The following is a 22,117-nucleotide window of genomic DNA, read 5'->3' on the forward strand; positions in this document are numbered from 1 at the left end:
CGTGGTGCTTTCAAATGCTGTCTGAAGTTGGGGAAACGACTCGGGGCTGTGCCTCCACTGTTTGAGCCTGTGCAGCCGTACAACCAAAATATCAAACATATGCCAGAAAATCATATATGCCCCATTGTTTTAAGCACGACAAGCGACGCACGATCGGGCCAGCCTTCCAAATCAGTCGTGAGACACAAAAATTGGAATCTAAATCGGTCTGAAATTGTGCAGTGAACGCTCGGCTTTATGCTTCACTTTGGGGCACCTAGTTGTATTTCTGTGGCATTTGCTGAATATGAAATCGAGCTGAGTCAGAAGATGGTTTAACAGGTGAACCTGTGTGTACATATATGAAGAAAAAATCCTTTTAGAACATAAAAAACACTTTTAACTGACTAAACCTTTGGAAAATGAAAACGTGTTTCTCTGGGCAAACTGGGACTAACCACTGAGCAACACTTCATTATTCCCTGAAGCACAAACTCTTCACAATCTTAAAGCTGTTTTGATATTGTACTCACTGGGTATATATTGTCAAAGAAAATCTAGCATTAGCATGTTGTCTGGATTGATATCTAACACGGTGTCCTAACAGCTAGTGAGCGTTAGATATTGTGTTGCATTGAGCTGGCTGTCCACACTGCATCCGTTTAATATTTCATTCTCTGCTCTTTGAATTTCAGTTTCCCCTTGCAAACACTATGACATGCAATGGTTTTGTATTGAAGGTGGAAAAACGGATGTGTGTTGCTTTGTATTGACAAGCTGTTGACTGAAATCACAACACCCAAAGGCTTATCTATAAAAGTCTTGCAGTGAAAAACGTTTTTATCTGGTGTTGTCACGAGTCTAAGCTCAACATTTCAGTCACAGATGTGGAGATTGTCAATGCACTGTTATCTACTTTGAAAAAACAAGCTAACAAGCTATGTTGAGTGAGAAAAGCAAGTGCCAGTGCCTTGTAGAGCTCCCTACCTTCCTTGTTCATCATCCATTTACGTGAGCAACGGGGAGGAAAATAGAAACGGGGCATTGATCACGTGCTGCCTTTGCTTGCGAGAAGTTAGGACACTGAAATTGAAGACAATAGAATCAAGCTGATTTTGTCGTGCACTGCATGCTTTAAAGGAGACATATTGTGAAAAATCCACTTTTACATTGTTTCTGAACATTTATTTGGGTTCCCTGAGTGTCTACAGACCCACAGAATGTGAAATAAATCCATCCAGTCCTTTGTTTGTGGTCTGCATAAGTTTTACAACACAGAGAAAAATGCTCTGTTTCAAATTTGCACTCCTTGTGATGTCACAGTGGGATTCTGGTAAAAAAAAAAAGAAATCCCCTCCCCTCCCCTGGAATCTCCACCCATGGACTCCACCCCCTGTTTAGAGCAAAGCTTTTGCCCACGTCTGCTTTTTATTATCTTAACAGAGAAGTGATGTCTACGGGGAAAACTCAGGGGGGGCTCATTGCATTTAAAGAGACACACACACCAAAACGGAGTGTTCTGAGAGAGCTGGTCACAGGGTCACAAACCGCCTCTGGTGCTTGATTCAAGTTATATTTTGACCAAAGCACAGCACAGATGTTTCATTTAGACCACAGGGGACTGTTTGAAAAGGAAGAATAGGGGGATAATATGTCCTCTTTAAGGAGAGGCTGTAAGAGAACGTATAACTAAAGAAACTGAGGAGACAGCTCAGGAGGTAAAAGTCCAGGCTAAGTTGAAGACATGGGATCAAAGTTCGACAACACAGATCTAAAAGTAACCACACACCAAATGAGACACAAAAAACAAGTTAAGTCCATGTGAGACACCAGAGACTCCTCTCAAGTTGAACTGGATCTACTTCCTTTAAAAAGCGTTGATGTGACAGCTCCATTCACTCTTCCACACATTCTAAGGACAACTAAATTAAATCACCGGCCCACCGTGCACTTCTGTTAAATATGACACCTCAGGTAAAACTCAAGTCTGAGGAGCTGTGAAGAGATGGCAAATGAAACTGTTCTCTTCACAAACGGAGACACAGAGGACACTGGCTTCAATTAAACACACATCTCAGTATATGAAGTGACAGGTCGGGATGATGTGAACATAATTGAAAATGAGTTAAGGGGAATGGCTAAAGTGACTGATGGAATAAAAGCGTAAACATCATACAACACACACACACACACACGCACAGACACACACACAGACATGTTGCAATGAGCAGGGGGGAAATGGAGTGCAGCAATCTGCGAAAATATGATTAAAATCGTATGTGTGAAAAGCCGGCGTCACACACAACACTACGCATGAAAAAGCCGACACACACACACACAGACCCACAGACACACACAGACATACATACAGACTCACACACATACTGAAGTCCCATTATAAATCAACTCAAAGCGACAGCCCTTATGCTTCAAAGTCATCTCTGAATCGCTTATCCACACATTGAGCCTCTCTATAGGAATACCAATTTATAGTCCTCTGTCATATCATTCAGGGAGTGAGGGAAGGGGTGAGAGAGGTAGAGAGAGAGTGGAGGAGAGCGAGGGAATTATCCACAAAGTAGCTATTTATACATTTCAATCTTATCGAAGAAGAAAGGAGATTTCTGCTGAAATATTGACATCCACAAATACAGTATACTGACATATGAATGCTCTCAGTCACTCACTCATTCACCCACCCACACACTCACACTCACAAACACACACACACACACACACACACACACACACACACACACACACACACACACACACACACACACACACACACACACACACACACACACACACACACACACACACGAGTCCCAGGGCTGCAAGATAAGAGAGGAGAGTGTTCTGGGGAGAAAGCTTCCTCATTGGTGTGCAAGGCTGCACATGTTCCAACCCTCCCTTATATCCCCTGTGTGTATGTATGTGTGTGTATGTGTGAGTAAGAGTGTGTGTGCGTGCGTGTGTGTGTGCATGTGAGCACTCCCTCTCTTTCCTTCACTGCCACTAAAAAGACACAGAGGACCTATTGTGCCCAAGGAAGGAAAATCAGTCCATTTTCAAAAAAAAAGAAGGAGAGGAATGAACAGCTCTCTCTCTCCTTCCGTTCATCTCTCCCGACCTCTCTCCTTCTCTCCGCCTCTCACCCTCTCTCTCTCTTTCTTCTCTGCCCCCCCCCCTCGCTCTCTCCCATTCACACAGCAGCTGAAATGGCGAAGCTTGTTAAAAAGGAAGCCCACATGACAGCATTCACAGCTTTGCTTACCGCAGCATCTCCCCTGCTCGCAGTGCGCCTTTGCACCACAAGCCTCGAAAATGAAAGCAACTCGATACGGCGTCTAAAAAAAAAGTTAAGGCAGTGAGGGGGCCGCGCATGAAGGTGAAAGGGTGGGGGTAAAAAACAGACGAGAAAGTATTAGTATACGGAGTAAATGAGGCGTTTCATGCAGCAGTAACAGCAGAACAACATTAAATGAGGATGTTTTTTTTTTTTTCAGGTACAGCTTGTTCACTGGGGAACACGATTTTGCTGGAAAACAATATTATCCAAAAACTCTGCTTACTGAGTGAAACTGAGGCTCCTTCCTGGTAATACTAGTTTATTGGAACAATCTATCACGGCAGAATTGTGAACCGGTGGGGATTTAGAGATGTCAGTGGCCCAGTTCTTACTTGATGGATGGATATGAATGCACCTCTGTGGAGTCGGAGACGGCAGATGAATCATCATTCTTGTTCATCTAAACTTTGCTGAGATCCGAGGATGTTGCAACAGAGCTAAAAAAAACTTAAAACCAGTGAACAAGATATGATCTATTTGGAAAAGAGAAGCTGAGGGTAACATTTTGACCAAGCTTGTGAACACTAATAGCAGATAAAAGACTTTTTGTGTAGTTAATCTTTGCCCTAAATGTTTGTAGTTTTGTGTCACAAATCAATGCATCAATCCCAAGCAGCTTCTGAATGTGAGCTAAATAAAGTATACTCAAATAAAGATCAGCAAACCATTCTTGAATTGTAAAGTTGCTTTTTATATGCACATTTTAATCTCACTTGTGTTTAGTCTAAAGAATGAAGTGGCCTGATTGATATGATTATGCACGTAAGATCAAAGTTTTTCTTTTGGATATAAGAAGACATGTTTGAGTCTATCTGCTGAAAACTATCTGCTGACACAGTTTGGAGGTTTGTATCTACATATATAAGAACATAAAGGGCATGTTATTAGTCTGATTATATAGTCGTTTTATATGATCTTAAACGTTGCTTTACAATTTGTCTGGTTACCTGACGGATCATATTTATTGCAACATCAGAATATAGTCTTGTCTTGTCCATTTTAAGGACCCGTCTCCACCTTCTTCAAATACTGAATCCACATGTGCGCCTGAGAAGAGCAGACAAAGGGGGATTAGCCATTACATTAGCTGTTTACACCTCACAGCTCTGTAGAAGGACGAGTATGTGCACATGCGCACGTGTTGTTTCATTACAAAGTCACAGCGCCAACTACTGGCCTGGCATGTATACTACTTTGTTTTTTTATACTTTTAGTGGATACATGTGCACGGCAGTTATCAAAATGTTGTCATCTGAGGGTGAAAATGTTTTTATGAAACGAAAGCAAACAAACATTTTACGTTTTCAGTGGATAGATTTCTTCTAAGCATGGCCTTCACTGCAAAAACTAAAATCTACACAAGTGTATTGGTCTAATATCTTGTCAAAAACTAGGGCACCGGTGACCTATAGCGATTAGTGCGCGTGCCCCATGTACAGAGGCTGTGGACCTGAGGTTCAAATCTATACTGTTTCTCCTTTCCCGCATGTCATTCCCCACTCTCTCTCTCTCCCTGGTTTCCAGCTCTATCCACTCTCCTGTCTCTTCAATAGAGGCACAAAAAGCCCACATTCAAAACAAAAAACAATCTGAGTAGACTCATCATGAGCTATATTTATCTGACACATCCTCCACAAACATCTTATTTCAGATATAACAAGGGTTAAATAAGATCTGGTTTGCATGATAAGAGTAGGAAATAATCTGCCAATGGGGCGAGCAAGTTTTACTTGTTAAGTTTCTAAAAATGAGATGTAATGTCTTATTTCAAAAAACTTATGTAAAACCTGTTTGCACCATCGGTAGATTCTTTTAAATACCTATTTTAAGCATCTCAGGCCTTATTTTTCCTTGTAATGTTTTGAAATAAGGTGTCTGTGAGGACTCGTTAAATGTGGCGTTTAATGAGTGTTATGAAATATTCTTGAGTGGAAATAAGATAAATACATTTGCTAAAGATTTGAGTTTTTGCAGTGTAAAACAGCAATAATCGGTGTATTTTGAAAAGCAACAAAGCAAACCCGAACAACAATAAAGAAAACAGATTTGAATCACTGCAAACACAACTAAAAGTCTTCACTCACGAGTGTTTCTCACTGCTTTAAACTGCATTTCACAGTCTGAAGATCAACACTTTCCAAAGGGAGAACCGGAAGACGATGAGCTCCAGAAAAATCTCACAGCTGAACATTGAGTTCAGTTACTGTTTCTAATTTTCCTTCATTGCAAACCAACACACTAACGCTAACAGCAGCTGATACAACCAGCTTTCATGCGGTATGCAGGGACTCCCTCAAAGCCCTCCAGCTTAGACAGACCTACTTTTTGAGGGGTTAGATTTCCAGCAACACACACATAAAAAAATGGAAAAATCCAGCCTTTCAGCAAATCTACATTCCACCACAAAACACAACTTTTCCAACAAACTCTTAAAAAGGAGGAGATTCGCTCATCTCCATTTGAGAGCCCTGCGCTCGGGGGCCGTCAGATTGGAACATGGCCCTAGTTGCCGGCAACATTTCAGCACCTTGGACAGCTACACAATGGACAGCAGAGATCCAGCGGAGGCAAAAAAACATGGGGACAAAAGACAGAGGAGGAGGTGGAGGAGGGTGGCGGTGAGGGGACATACGAAAAGAAAAAGGGGGGGAGAGGAAAGAAATTTGGCCGCTGGGAGGCCATTCACAGAGGATACAAAGAGCCAATGTCAACTCGAGTTGAAGGACACAAAACAGAATTAGCATTAGAGCTGGCAGCACAGTCCATCCATGTCAGGAGAGACGAAGACGGACCTCTTACCGCACGGTGGGAGATAATTCACATCATTTAGTAATGGTCGAGCTCATAAGAGATGCTTTCCCACAGAATTCTTGTTTCCTATGAGCAAATTTACAACAATCAAATGCTACATCAAAACCGTACCTATACTGTTAAAGACTTCACAGCAGAAAGAGCAGCACCTGTTCAAAAGTGTCTCGCCTTTCGCAGCCTTCATCACTATAGGTGTCAGTTTTTTGAGCAGAGCAATGCAGAGGAATCTCACACGGGAAGAAATGGTTTCAAGCAGAGTCAGTACTCTTTAAATCAGACTGCTCTCCTCCGTCTGCAGCAGCGGCACATTTTCTTTTACTGCTTATCCACAATAGGCAATTCTCCACTGGTACTAATTGCTTTACTAATGACACTTCTTCTCTCCTGTAAGATTACAATTCCTGACGAGCAGCAGTTGGTAAAAACAGAGCAATTTTTTCTCTCTACAAAACTCTCTTTAGGCAAGTATATATATATATATATATATATATATATATATATATATATATATATATATATATATATATATATATATTTAAGGGATACAAGCTCTCCAGTACTTGTTGAGATTTTGAAGCATTCTTTCTCCTGATGAAGAAAATATTGAGCCCCTTACTGAAACATAATGTCGGTGCACCATGGAATGGATCAAAATGGGGACCTTGAAATGCTGTGTCAGGTCAGAGAAAAGAAGGAAGCTGTGGCCATCAGTCAAGATAGACAGCAGCCAAAAAATGCACCTCGTCAATCACTGGAAGAGCCATCACATCTCAGCAGAGAGAGAGAGAGAGAGAGAGAGAGAGAGAGAGAGAGAGAGAGAGAGAGAGGAGCTGCAGGCATTTTCACTGGCTCCCACCACTCACTCACTCACTCACACACAAACAGCCCACAGCACACCGCAGCAGCCACAAATAATTATGCACATTTGACGCAAAAACGTACCCCAAGCTCAGGATCTTGACAAAGTGCTTCAGTGAAAGTTTAATGGCGCATCTCCGCCTGCGCTGTATTGCTCCCCCCCCATAGCATACACAATATTCTCTAGAAGTTGTACATCTCCAAAGACACTTCATATGGAAAGCAAAATAACATGATTCTCCCTGTCAACAACTCATTGATCATTTCACAACCAGTCTCTTTTTTTTTTTGTCATTTTTTTTCTTTTTAAACAGACAAATAAGTCTTCTATTTTACATAAAGATTTGATTCCTTAAAATACAGCACTTTCAAAAAAAAAAAGAAAAAGAAGGAACATTTCCATGTTGCGAGAGCATTGTTGATAAAATAGTCGAGTGCAAAGGCACTTTCTGGAGTTAAGTATAGTACGATTTTGCCGCTTGTTGGAATCTGAAAAAGGTTTCCCTTTGATGGTTTAACACTCACCATTTATCTGTGTATGCTTACTATGTACAGGAATGTCGATCCGGAACATTTCCTCTTCTACAAAGAATCATTATTCAGACTTGATCCTTTTTTTTTTCTCACAGGGGATTAGAATACAGTTTTATGAAAAGCACAAAGCCGTATTTGTACACAGTCCTGCCCATGGTATACCTGCCGTCGTCAAAAGTCTTTGAGAGTTTCATTTTTCCAAAATAGAAGAAATAATTTAAACCTTCCAGGGGAAAAATAGAACTGCATAATAATATACTTCTTATACTCCATTTATACAGCTTTAAAATCGAGAAAAAAAAAGAGAAGAAAAAAGGAAGAAAAATCATCAAAGACTTCGGTTCGCTTCCATCAATCATGTAAGATTGAACACAGATAGATAAGATAGATATATAGAGAGGGCTATTATTACAGTAACTGCGTGATTATTATGAATGCTGCACAGAACCTGGGAGGAAGGGGAGGGGGAATTGTCGCTATCTTACAATTGGCTCATCGCAGTCTGTTTCTCCAGAACCTCCAGGTAGTCTGGTTCTGTTTTTAGCTTCCCGTGGAGCAGCAGCGGGTGCTCATTGTTTTTGCAAGGGTTGTCAGCCCCAAAGTATTTCCTGGGGGTCCCGTACAGCACGGTTTTATTCAACCTGTCCTGGTTGGTGATGTGCCGCCGGGCTGTAGCGACCTCATAGGGGGGCACGATACAAGGTCTCTTAGGTAAGGTGCAAAAGTTGTAATGGAAAGGGGGAGCGCCTGCAGCTGCAGGAAGCTCCTTATTGGGCCTCTCCCCTAAATTCTGATACAGCATCTCAGGGGGGTCCGGCGTGGTCAAACCGCATGATGTCGGAGATTTATCCATAAAATCCATTGTGCTGATGGTGTAGGCCCCTGGGCTGCGGATGTGAGCCTCATCCTTTTTCGCATCCAGGGGCCCAAAGCTGAGCTCCTTCAGGTTGCGGTAATACGCCACCTGTTCCCCATCCTTCTGCATATAAATGGGGTTTTGGCACATGGAGCCCACAGGTGGGGGGATGTAGTTATAAACGTGGCTTTCAGAGGATTTGTCTTGGGTGGGTTCGGGGGTGTAGGAGCCATATTGCACTTGGAAAGAGTTTAGATCTAAGTTGTTGGCGCCTGTGGGGACATGTTCCACTCCTTTGCGCCGCTTCAGAACGAAAACAAAGAGACCGGCGCCGAAGCAGACGGAAAGGATGAAAACCACCAGAAGCCCGAGTATCAGGACTGAGAGAGGAACCTCGGGGTGCAACTCAGGAGTGTGGAGTCGGGATTCAGTGGGGCTGACTGAGCTAAAAGAAGAAGGAGAAACAGAGGAGGGGGAGGTGGGTGTGGAGGCCTCTGTGCCGGGGCTTAGTAACGTGGGGGCTTTTGTTGGGGGGGCATGTTGTGGAGTGGGCACCTCACTCGGCTCGGGGCAGATGGCCTCGTTGCGGAGTGAGCGCAGGAGGCGACCTGCGTGTTTAGAGGGGGAATCGCAAGTGATTTCATTAACCACCACGCTGGTGCTGGACAGCTCCATCCAGTTTTTGAGTGCCACAATGTCACAGGTGCAGTCCCAGGGGTTCTCCTGCAGATCGATCTGGATGAACGCCGACAGCTGGTCCAGGACCCCTCGCACAGGAAGGTAGGAGAAGTGATTATTCCGCAGGTTGAGTCTTGTAAGCATCGTGCCACCGAACACGTTGTCAGGGAGCGAGCGTAAAAGGTTGTTGTTGAGAAAGAGCAGCTGCAGGTTGTGCAAAGCGTTAAAGGTTTGTGGCAAAATATCTTTGATGATGTTGTATTCCAAATACAGATACTGCAGCGACTGCAGTCCAGCAAAGAGTGACTGAGAAAGAGATTCAATGTAATTCCCATTCAGATAGAGCCGTCTGAGGTTGGTGAGGTTCTCAAAGGCCCCTTCCTGAATCACTGCTATCCTGTTGTTTCCTAAATGAAGCAGCTCCAGTGAGCTGTATTCAGTCAGATCAGTCCTGTAAATCACTTGTAAGTAGTTACCGGTCAGGTGGAGTTTTTTGGGGTAGGAGGGCTTGGGGTTCAGCTCACTGATGTTGTGCAGCTTCCGCTCTTGGCAATTGATGTTGAGTCCACTGTCAGGGTTTTGTGATGTGCACACGCACACACTTGGACACAACATGGGCACAGGGGAGCGTGTCTGGTAAACCATGATGGGCCCGAAGACGTGTTTGTCCTTTGAGATGCGAGGAGTGGGCCTGTATCGCATCTTAGGTGGCCGTGAAGCTTTTGGGGCTCGAGTGGGGGTGATCCCGCCGGGGTGGTAGGTCGGGGGCAGGGCCCCTTGAAAGTGAGAGTCAGAGGGGGGTTGAACCCGCTCACCAGCATTCCTGCGTGGGCACAGATCCTGCTTTATGAGCTGGGTGATGTCTTTCCCATGCAGCCTGAACGGCGTCTCGCACACTATGTCCCCCACAAACACAGAGATAGTGTCCAGCCAGGATTTGAGGGGGATCAGATCACAGGTGCAGTTCCACGGGTTCTCCTCCAGCTGGATCTCCATGATGCCGCCTATGTGCTCTAACACCCCAGCAAACGGCAGCATTTTGAGCCGGTTGCCACGTAAATCCAAGTGTGTGAGCAGCACAAAGCGAAAAATGTTGGGAGGCAAAGATAACAGCAGGTTGTCATTTAAGATCAGCACTTTTAGCTTATTGAGCTTACTGAAAGCACCGGGCTCTATGGCACTGATATAATTATAGTCTGCCTGTAAATACTCCAAACTCTCCAGTCCTGCAAATGTGTCCTCTTTAATCACCTCCAGGTTGTTATTGTTCAAGTGGAGCCGCTTTAGAAAGCGGAGCCCGTTGAAAGCGCCAGTTTTGATCTCCTGCAAGCCATTATTCCCAAGATGCAGTGAAGTGACATTGCCATAATTGACAAACTCATTGGCGCCGAGCCGTGACAGGAAGTTTCCGTTTAGAAAAAGCTGGGAGATTTTATTAGGGGGCGCCAAGAACTGACTGACTGTGGTAAATCCTTTATTCTCACAGTTGATGTTGAGAATATTCTCCCTCTCCTCGCAGGTGCAGCGATTCTTGCAGATTTCTTTGGAGGCTGAAGTTTTGCGGCTCTGCGTCTCGGAAGGTGTCAGGCTTGTGACCGTAAGGACGCTCAAAAAGAGGACGCCGCTCAGCATTTTTACAGCCAAAAATGGTCGCTGAAATATAGATCCAGCATTTAACTTTGCAGCGTGAGCCTTGTGTGGAAAGAAAAACACATCAGAGGATGACTTTCTCGCTCTTGGGAGAGGAAAAAAAAAAAAAAGAGGAAGACGCGCTCACACTCTCACAGACACACACTCACACACGCACAAGCACACAGGCGCCCCCCAAAAAAAAGAAAACTGGCGCAACACCGTTATTTATTTGGTGTTAAAATGGGAGCGTGACGCAAGGGAGATGCGCAAATCTCTCTATTGACCTTCGCTTTGAATCCAAAAAAATTCCAAAATCCCTCCCGAAAAAAAAATCAATCATGAAAAATAAAAAAGGCGAAACCATGACAAATCAGCTATGTGGTGAATAGACTTGGCACATTGTCAGAGGCAGAGGAGACTCAGGGGGGGGGGAGAGAAAAAGCCGCTTGCTGCAACCCCTTTTCCTTACAGAGAGCGCCGATTTATTCAGAGGCTTCACGCAGATCACCAGCAGCTGCAGCCAAATATTCACAGAGAGACGCGGGCTGCGAAACGCTGCCTCTCTTCTCCCCCACACAGAGAAAGCGCGACATTTTAGTCCAGGCAAAATAAATCACTTTTTTGTCTTTTTTTTTCTCAAAGATCCAGAAATAATGCGCTAAGACGCACCATGACGCACGGCCGGCTCTCCTTATTCCCGTCTCCAAAAGAAAGGTGGCAGGTAAAAGTGGACTGGAAAGCGAAAAAGCGAGCCTGGAAAAGAGTGAACGAGCTGGGGAGATATATAATCCCGGAGCTGAGGCATAACTACAGCCCTGTATACCCGCCGGTCCTCCTCCTCCGCTCCGCACACTCAGAGCAGCACTGAGCGTCTGCTGCTGCTGCCTTACTGCGTTCGTGTGTGTGAGTGTGTGTGTGTGTACGTCTGTGTGAGAGAATGGGAGAGAGAGAGAGAGAGAGAGAGGGAGAGGGAGAGAGAGGGGGGACAGGGGCCGTTACGTCACCGACACATTCAACATGAACCATACACACACACGCACGCACTCTCACACTCACGTGCACAACCTTCATAATAAGAGATAACTTTCGTGCTTGATTGTGATTTTCTTTCATCAGATTCAGTTTGATCCACAGCAACATGATGCATTTGCCCATTGAAAGATCGAAATTATACTCCACCTACTGAAGACCGTGTATTACTCTGACCATTATTAACCCTTTAACTTTTTTTGCCTTTCAAATTAGGGAAACCTCTCCTCTGGAAATAAACTAATACGAACAATGCAACTGAAAACATTAGAGGTGTTTTTTTCTGATTTAAAATGTTTATAATAATTTCCACTTTCATTATTTGAAGTTAATTTCAGTTTGCATTGGTTCCAATACACACATTAGGTATGTCACTACTAACAACCCAGTTTGAATAAAAGCCTCTGGATGAGCTTCTGCTGCAACAGCAAATAATGATGTGATTAATCTAAATAGCTGCACAGCAGGGGAATGTAGCAGTGCAGGGTAAATGGTGCTGCTGCCTCCCTCATAGTGAGGTTATGAGGAGCTTTTTGTTTTTTATTGGTATTTTTACACATGACGCCACTAGGAGGCAGGAAAGGTCTCTTTTCAGACCCTCTGTCCCTCTTACTAATCCCTGCCATGGTTTGGAATCCAGTCTTTATCTTGATGTCTTCTATATTTACACATTTCACATTCTAAATGTGCTACTATTAGAAGAGATGTAAACACACATAAACACCAAAGGAAATAATGCTTTTGAATAATATAACGCAGACACACACACACAAAAATGTGTCCATGTATTGCAATTGTTGCGAGCTAGAAATACTTATTAAATTCAATTGAACAGAAGAAAGCATACACTATAATTAACACAAATGACATACTTTTATTTCATAATTGTTTAATTTGTTAATAAAAAATCATCCTGTCTTTTCACGTTAGTTAATACAGGGGTTAAAAAGGTAACGTAAACGTAAAAAGTCAGGTTCACGGTCAAGAAAAAAATATGCATGTCTGCCGTTTTTGTTTTAAGGACCCGATGCTTCTTGTGAAAAATAATCGTAAAAAATAGTCCTGGCAGTTTGATGGGTAACAACCGAATTGTGGGATTCATAAAGTATTTCTGATTCTGATCGGTGCAACAAAATATCTTAAAACGTGTAGTGTAGAAGTAGGCATTAAAAGATAAACACACACACAATAAAAATATACATTTAGTTAAGAAAAATACAGATACAAATTGAATGAATAAAATTAAAATTAAAATCATGCATATATGTTAATTAATATTGTATAAAAGCTTTTTCAAACTCTTAAATAAACTCAAACTTAATTTCTGATAATCATTCTGTAGTCTTCAGGCTTTATATGAATAAGTCCTTTAGGTCATGTGATGTGTTTACTAAATTAAATTAATACGTTTATTTTCAAACAGGGCCGGTGATGTGGCTGCCCAATTTCACAACTCAAGGGTGAGAATTTCTGGTTTTTGATGATGAATTAAATGTATGATATCAGGCTGCGATAACGTCTTGGACATTTTGGATAATGTCGGGACGTCTTTCAGGACTTTTTCTTTCCTTTCTCTCTCCACCCTTAAAGCTCTACCTCTGTTTGAATGAGTCTGAAGAACAGAAAGCAGCCCTGAGATGAACTATACGGGCTGCAGCCATGCATATTGGCCAAAGCAATTCCCCTTATGGAAGCTAAAGCAAAAAGCATGGCATACCTGATTTGTGAGGGAGTACCTTTAACTCCATGAAAGTAGAGGTCAGAGACTTTGGAGGCAGGATAGGAGTGACGTGGGACTTGTGGAGGACTCGGTCGGGAGCCTGGAGGCGGTGATCACAGCAGCTGCAGTGGAAGTGCTGCAGCCTGACTGAGGCGTGACGACGGACTGTGACAGCAGGCCAGGGAGCGGGACACAGAGGTGGGTGTCAGGATCTGACAGGATGAGTTCAGCTCGCCTGATATCCCCAGAGTTAGAAAAAAAAAAAGGCCACATAGCAGCAACTATTGCTGCTTTACTATTATTGTATAATTCAATAAATGCATGGCAACAAATTAGAGTCCCACATTGATGATCTTAATGATGATAAAGAATTATGTCCATAATGATGAAAGTCACACTCAGCCTTTTTCTTTGTTTATTTCTTCTTCGTTTTTGTTTTTTTTATTATTGAGAATGATGGCGGCCTCAGACTCAAGTGATGATTGATGTGGGGGAGCAGTGTTGAAGGGAAACGCCTGCAGGTTTCCACATGAGACCAGGTGGGTATATATTGTCAGAGCGCTGCTCCACAGCACATTTGTCAAGTCAATCACAAGCCGCTGAGGATGACTGCACCTGAGGCTTACGTGTGCGTCTGTGTGGGAAGCAGATAGAGTGCAAGGGGAGAGGACCGAATCTATTTTGAAGTTTACCTAAATCTTCATTCTGAATGTTTGAAAGAGGATTACTCGACTCACCAGCATTTAATACAAAACAATTAAGAGCATTAAGAGCTGTATAAATCTGCACAGCAGGGTTGAGGAAAAACACAAAACGAGTGTGTTTACTGGACTTGAGTATCCCGTCTGTGAGACTTATCCCGGTTTGGATCATATTCAGGATGTTGACATGCTCACAGTGAAACCCAGTTAGTCATATCCCTGTATGCATGATAAAAACTCACATCCTGGTTTCTGATTACAACATCTTATTTGCGCAGTAAACAGACTGCAGGTTGTCCTTTATGTGCAGGTGATTGTAATCAGGTAACATACACACTGTAACCTCATGTGTCTGATTAAATTGAATGCAGTGCAGATTTGTGTCCACACAAACAGATGTTATAGTCAACTAACAACAACTCAGCGGTGATCAGCCGACGCCATCATTAGACACGGACGCCGCTTTATGTGTCGCTCTTTATGAAACTGTGCCTTGTGTCTCTTAAAACATGTTTCTTAGTTCTCTCTCTCTCTTCTGCTTCCTTTCCCTGTTCTCACCTTGCATCCCTGGTGGGAGGGGCTTATACGCAAGTGAGGGACGCTTGGATGCATTTTAGGAGACACGGGATGTACACTATGATTCATGACATGGCCCGCTGCCTGACTTCTATATGCTGCCGTTTAGTCTATGTTCTTGCAATATAAACAGCAGAAAGCCAGAAGCCAGCTCTGCTTCTATACTTACAACCCACAGACCAGACTCACCATTGTTCTCCGTGCAGAGCGTCTGCAGGATGATCTCAGGTGTAGCTAGCCAGAGATCTGTCTGCTGATGGCCCTCCATTGCCCCTTTGTAGGTAGAGCACTTGGTACTGAGTGGTCCCTTGTTTGTCTCAGGCATGGCGCCCAGAATACGAATGTGGTTTTTGACCGGTTAAATATTGTGAAAGTGCTTGAAAAAGGCTTGTGAATTTTTGCTCCCTTCTTTTTTCTCCCACTGTTCAAGTTTAGCAAAGCCCAAAAGAGACGTCAATCCTTCAGATAGAATCCAATCGTGCAAAGGATTTCCCTCGATTTGTGATTTTAAAAGCCTTGTTTCATGTAAAAGGCTAATAAATAATAAACTAAAAATTCCAGAATTATTTGTTTTTTATGCTCATATGTTGTTGACTTTTTTCCAGATGGGTTTCTTCTTGCCCAAGAACAATCCCCTGTGGCCTCCCTTTCTTTAATTGCACACTCCACCACTGTCTCTAATCCTGTTTGTGTGTGGGAGTGTGTTTTGGAGGGACATTGAGAGGGGTGTGGGGTCAAAGCGAGGTAATGAAGAAGTGGATGAGATGAGGATTGGGAGCGGGGGAGTTGGTTGATTCAGTGCAGAAACACAGAGATAGAAAAGAAAGAGGATTCTCACAAAAAAAAAAAGAGATTGAAGGATTGCCGTATTAATGGTTTTGACGTATGTCTGAGTGCTAGCCGCCGCGCTCGGGTTCACTGTGGGACCAACGCAGAAGATGTGCTTTCATAAAAGATTCAAAAGGAGGAGCAAATCCGCCAGAAAACAAAATATACATGTGTTATTTTTTACCCACACGTCATGTCAAACACAAATCTAACATGATGTGGATTATTTAATTATTAAAAAATGATTTGAAGTGAAATATTAAGATCTGTTAGGACTCTTGGAAAAATTACAAATCATACAATCATTCTAATTTGCACTAAATTATTCTCATTAAGAATCAAAGTGAGATGTGTGTGAATACATTGTTGCAAATTGGAATGACAGATTTTTACGTTAAAGAAATGTCTGACAGAATAAATGATCTTTCACAATGATGAGAGAGAATTCACAGCATCACATTTCTGATATCTGTGTTAAACTGTTACACAATGAATGAAAAATAAGCTTTCTCTTTGGCAGAAAAACAAGTGAGTATAGTTTTTTTATATTTCTGACTTTCACTTATTCAACGGAGTATGAGGGCATGTTTAAGGGAAAAAAATGAATATTTCAAGATTCAAGTCATAAATTTACGAGGATTAAGTTGTATATTTACAAAAATAAAGCCATAAATTTACTATATCAAATTTGTAAATTGATGTAAATTAGGCTTTGGTTAAAAACGTTATTCTAATAACTTTATTCTCGTAAATTTACGACTTTATTCTTGAAATCTCTTTTCCTCTTAATGTGGGCCTAACACTCCCTTCTACACTAAAACTAAAGACATGTGAAACTATTAAGATGAGATGTTTATGGGCGAGAGAGAGATAGAGAGAGAGCGAGAGAGAGAGAGAGAGAGAGAGAGAGAGAGAGATAGAGAGAGAGAGAGAGCGAGAGAGAGAGAGAGAGAGAGAGAGAGAGAGACAGAGAGAGAGAGAGAGAGAGAGAGAGAGAGAGAGAGAGAGAGAGAGAGAGAGACAGACAGCAGTATAAGAGAAAGAAACAGAGACAGAGAGATGACATATAGTTAAGAGAAGGTTAATACTACATCATCAGTACCTGAATATGTATATGGTAAATTGACTTTTCTAGTCTTCTACCTACTCAAAGAGCTTTTACACCGCAGGTCACACCTACACATTCTTCCTTGAAAAAAGCCGGTAACCGTTAGCTCGGCTGATCCGGATGATTTGTTTTTAATCCAGACAAATTTTAATTACGTGAGTAATCCGCAGTCGGTGTTTTTATTTCACCCAGAGATTTCTGTATAATGCAAATTGTTTTACTTCAAACTCCCACTCACCCGGTGCCTCCAGTATTGATAAATCCTGTAATTGTCTCTCTAAACTGGAGTTTTTGCTGGGCTCCCCCATGACAAGGGAACTAATATGCCGTAATGACACTGAGCACCAGGGCAACACAATCACATTTCATTTTGGTGTGGTCCCAGGCTGAATTTCATTTGGATCCTGAACTAAAAACTGTTTAGGAGCCCCAGTGCTGGGTGATGCTTCATTTAGAACACCGCCTGTACCTGACTTTAAGATCACTTATTAACAGACACTCAGACAGGGTTGCTGCCAAATGGCAATTTAGATAGTATTACTGCATTTATTATTATCAGAGGTAGGCACGGATAATCAAAAAATGTAACTATTAATCATGTTGACAAGTATGTTAACTGCGATATCAGTTATAAATTTAATTTGGTTAATATTAAACAGATGTTAAAATTAACAGTTAGGTTCACCAGTCTTATATAAATATAACAAAGGATCTGCTTCTTACAATTTTAATAGATTGGAGATCTTAAAAGGCCAGGGTTACTTAGAAAACTCTGCATCTGTATGTGAAATAGTCACTGAAACAACTCCTGTTCTGTGAATACTCTGAGTATATCACTCATGCTTCGTCACTAGAAAGCTCAGATTATTGTGATTCCCACCATGTTATCTATTTTAAGATCCAACCAACATAGCAGCCACAATCTAAACAGCTGTCAGACAAACAACAAATAAACACGTCTTTCTGATAAATTGTTCTTCTTGTCTGAAGGTCGTCTGTACTCCCTTGGTCATAATATTCAAATATTAACAGTTCTGCTGCGTTGGTTAGTGTCCTCACGATCCAAATCCAGTAAAAGATTTGATCCATTCACATTCCATCCTTAAAGATCCACAGATAGCTTATTTCCCTCCGCTGTTTACTCTGCACTATAGTTCATGACCTTTGACTGACACTTCATTTGACCAATCAGGACCTTCCATTCACTGCTCCTGGGCTACTGTAGCCAATGAGAGCCTGAGTAGAAGAACGACTTTCTTTCTCTCTCCTCCATGATCGACATTTAACATGATGCAGATGTGTGAGTTGATAACAGAGATAACAACAGGGTCAGCAGTCTCGTCTCTTCGGAGAGTCAGGAGCTCCGCTGACTTGAGTTGGCAAAAGTGAATTCAAGTAACACATAACAATGTTGACGGAAATGTAAATTTACTTAAGATGAATGTACATTTTTCAAATTAACGTTAACAGACATGTGTCTGGCTCTGATAAATATTACAAAAGGTTTTTAGATTAAATTGAATTTGACAATCAACAGGCCTGTTTTCAAAAACCACCAGGTGGGCTACGAAGACATGCACAGGATGCGATCGGTGCTTGAACATAGACTGTATGAATGCGACCGGTACACTCTCCGTACTGTTATTATACTGCTAAAGTTTACTGTTCACCAGTGTGTTATATTGTGATGAAAGAGACTGAGTAGCTTGGGAATGGCTTGAGGACTTTGTTTGATACATATAGAGGAAAACATTCATCCTGGTGTCTGTTAGATACAGGAACACTTTAAAGCCCCATTCCATGCAGTGAAGAACTCTAACCCTTGAGAGTCACTGAAGATGGGTGGCTGCACTTGCTGGCATTTCAATGTCTATTTATCAGTCTGCATGAACATGAAGGAGAATGTCAATGCATCACAGTGTCTCCATCAACCTACAAGGCCAAATGTGTGCTTTCCGTCTCTTGTCGCGTCACGTTAGACTGAAGAGTTACAACAGGTGTGGGCATGGGATTATGGGTGGTAGTTGAGGAATGGCGAGACATAAATTACCATTATTCCTGTGTGGTTTCATATGTTCTCTTGGAATGGACGGATGCAGCAAACCATGAAGGGCATCTGAAGTGGATACAATGATGGAGACCTACACATAATAAAACGCTCTTCAGGATAATACGATTCTGTTGAATGTGGTAGGTATAACATGGTGTTTAAATAAGAAAGTTTCCTGTCTTATGTCATTGCTGATAAATAATTGGAGTTTTGTATGGCAGCTGTGGTTCAGTGGTAGAGCGGAATCTACTATTAAGCAGGTTGGCGGTTCAATCGCCTGCTCCTGCAGTCTATGTGCACTTCAGCAAGACACTTAAAGGTCACATATTATGCAAAATACACTGTACCATGTGTCCCTAACCTGTAAAAACCACCCAATTATGAGATGTGTCCATCCTCTCTGTCTTCTGCCTGCTCCACTTTTCAGAAAATGTGTGCTCAAACAGGCTGTTTGGAGATTTTCCCTTTGTGACAAAGGGCAGTAACCCGTTTTGCCTTTGTTAGATAGGACAGCTGAAGAAAGACAGTCAATGTTGGGAGAATAGAGTGTGGGGACGACATACAGCAAAGGGCAAAGGTCGGATTGGAACCCACGGCCACTGCGTTGAGGACTGTAGCCTCTATATATGCCCGCTAGATAAAGCCCCCATACTGTGACTGTTTCACATTAAGTTCAAGGTATACCCAAAAAGGCCAATATTTAAATGCATTATGTAAATTCTGAATCTCAATCAAAAGAATGACAAAAGATGAAGTCAAGCCTGGCAGGGAATCATAGGAGTGATTCTATCTGCTGCCCACCACCCCTGATCTAAATGAACTCCAAGTTGACCGTAGTCAAGATGGACGAGTATCATTTTCATGACGCTTTTACCACAGCACCACATACAGCAACAGCACTGCAGCTCTCACTGAGAGTGAAAAAAATGAAGCTTCAGTGTTTAGCCAGTTATGCATCAGGCTTGAAACCTTTCTGCATTCTAACCTCTCTTAATTTTTCAAAAGCTTCTCAAATATTTATCCTAGTTCTACCACGTTCCTGCTCGTGGAGCTTATTAGAAAAATGCAGAGGCTTTTGAGGTCGGGTAGAATCAGTTATATCTGAACCAAACCGAGGGGCGTCCTAAACAGCTGTGTGGGGGTGCCTTAAAACTGCCTACCTTCTTTGGTCAAAACAAAAACAGACCATTCAGGACTGGAGTCTAAACTTAGGAGGACATACTGGCTGATGGTTAGTTGTCGGAGAAGCCAGCACTTCAACATAGCATGTTTCCTTAATGTCTGATGCTAGAGGAAGATCATTTTATAATTTAATTTAGCAGATATCTGACAGATTAGTCCTTTAAATATTTTGGATCTAGCATAGTGCCAAAACGTAGCTGCTTTCTGACTCCTTACTACACATGACACCACAGGACGAGGGCATAAGTTGAGAGGATCAGTGAGAGTGTTATGAAAATCTAATGTACACTGCAGCAAAGACATCAACACATACTCATCAAAAACAAATGCTAATTCTGATGCAGTAATCCTGTTATGTATTTCTACCCTTTGCCAAATGCAGATATCTTTTGATTAACTGCTAGATATGGCTTGACAGTGCAGAATAAGATAGCTAAACGTTTTTAAGGGATTTGGAGGTTCAGTAAATCTCACTCTTTACCCCTCATGGCACAGCCCTGATCTTTATGTTGCCGTCAGATTTTGTATCCACCTTGAAAAACATATTTTCACCTCCTACTTCTCCTCCTCCTTCTCCTCCTCCTCCTCTGCATATATTTAAGATGAACTAAGGATAAAACTGGAAAAGACAAAGTTGAGGAAGTCGACAATCTTGTCTCGATCTTTTGACACATATCTGCTTACTATACAAAATGGAAATTATATGGAAATAGAGATGACAAGTTTTGAAGGCTGCAGCATTTGTTTCACCTGCATCGACGACACCACTGCAATATGAGATGAGAGGAAGAGGCCTTACAATCTCTGACTCTAGTTATAATCAAGAGAAATGACCAGCCAACCTTATTTTCAGTATAATTTGCTAATTAGAAAAAAACACCCACACTATTATAGCCAGAAATAAGCCATACATATTCAGTGTCAATGGAGAGGAGAAAAAAGGTTTTTCTTCATAGGTCTTGCTGTCGTAAGCTAAAAGGGCTCTTTATGTATAATGTCTGCCTCATTCTTGACTTTCTTTGCTCAGTGGTGTGAGAAGGAACTAATTCAAAAGATGGCCCTCTCCCTGCCGATCCACTCAAGCAAAACAAACAAGTCCAAATAGAGAGAATACCCAGAACAAGCAACTCTATAATCAAACCAACAGTAGGAAGTGCTGAGTGGTTATTATTTTGTCAGAGTTCATTGTGTTCTCATTGAAGTTGTAACAAGTTATCTACTCAGCTTTAGCCCTTCCCTTTTGTGGTGAGACAGAAATACAATCGCACGGCGAGGGAAGTGTACACCTCATGTATTATCTATTTCCTGTTTGTCCAGCCAGAAGTGATTGTGTGTGGTGTCTCCATCGGTTTCTTTTGTCTGTTAGAAGATAATTCGACAACTGCTGTCCAAGATATTGTTTGCTGTCTGAGAGGGCTGTGCTCCAAAAAAATCGATATGGCAATATATCGTCATGCGCTCCTGAATACATGTATCTATGCAGATGTTACAGAATGGATATGGCGGCAAAGCTGTGATGACAGTTTTAAAAGACAATGACCTATGGTGCAGCTCACAATAACACCATAGCAATAGCTCTGGAATTCAAATATTTTAATATATTTCAAGGATCTCTGAGGACCTGAATTTAAGGAGCCTTATGCCTCTGATGTTATTCTGAACAGTAAAGAACAGTTGTAGTGAATTCTGTGTAGGACATGTTCATTATCCAAAATCAATGTATATCACGATATGTATCGTATCATAGCCTCTGAATAGTGATACGTATTGTATCGTGGGGTTGTTGGAAATACCCAGCCCTAACCAGCTGTGGCTCTGTTGGTGGAGTCGTCGTCTCTCAAACGGAAGGTTGAGGGTTCCTATCCCCAGCACCTGTAGCCACATGTCCGATGTGTCATTGGGCAAGACACTTAACCTCTAATTGCTCCTGCTGCTTCAGCGGCAGTGTATGGAAGAGTGTGAATGGGATTAGTTACTTCTGATGGTCTCACTGCATAGCAACCTCTACCGTCAGTGTGTGAATGGGTGTGAATGTGTAACGTGACCTGCAGTGTAAAAACGCTTTGAGTGGTCAGAAAACTTGAAAAGTGCTTTATAAGCTGAAGTCCATTTACCATTTACATGCCATGACAACTTATTTAAAATAAATAAATAAATAAAACAGATCCAATTGGGATGCCTACCCAGACTTCTTGTACTTGTCATACTTTAAGATTTTTTCTT

The 22,117-nt window shown here is 42.1% G+C and overlaps 1 protein-coding gene across 1 annotated transcript; it reads right to left on the bottom strand.

Moving 5' to 3' along the window:
* Positions 1 to 7,097: 7,097 nt before the first annotated feature.
* slitrk2 (SLIT and NTRK-like family, member 2) lies at positions 7,098 to 11,611 on the bottom strand. The gene has a single exon (XM_020656700.2). It carries the CDS (start codon positions 10,698 to 10,700, stop codon positions 8,016 to 8,018), a length of 2,685 nt encoding a protein of 894 aa, XP_020512356.1. The 5' UTR covers positions 10,701 to 11,611; the 3' UTR covers positions 7,098 to 8,015.
* Between the last annotated feature and the right edge of the window lie 10,506 nt (positions 11,612 to 22,117).

This window comes from Labrus bergylta, chromosome 9 (genome assembly GCF_963930695.1).
Source record: "Labrus bergylta chromosome 9, fLabBer1.1, whole genome shotgun sequence".
NCBI lineage: Eukaryota > Metazoa > Chordata > Actinopteri > Labriformes > Labridae > Labrus > Labrus bergylta.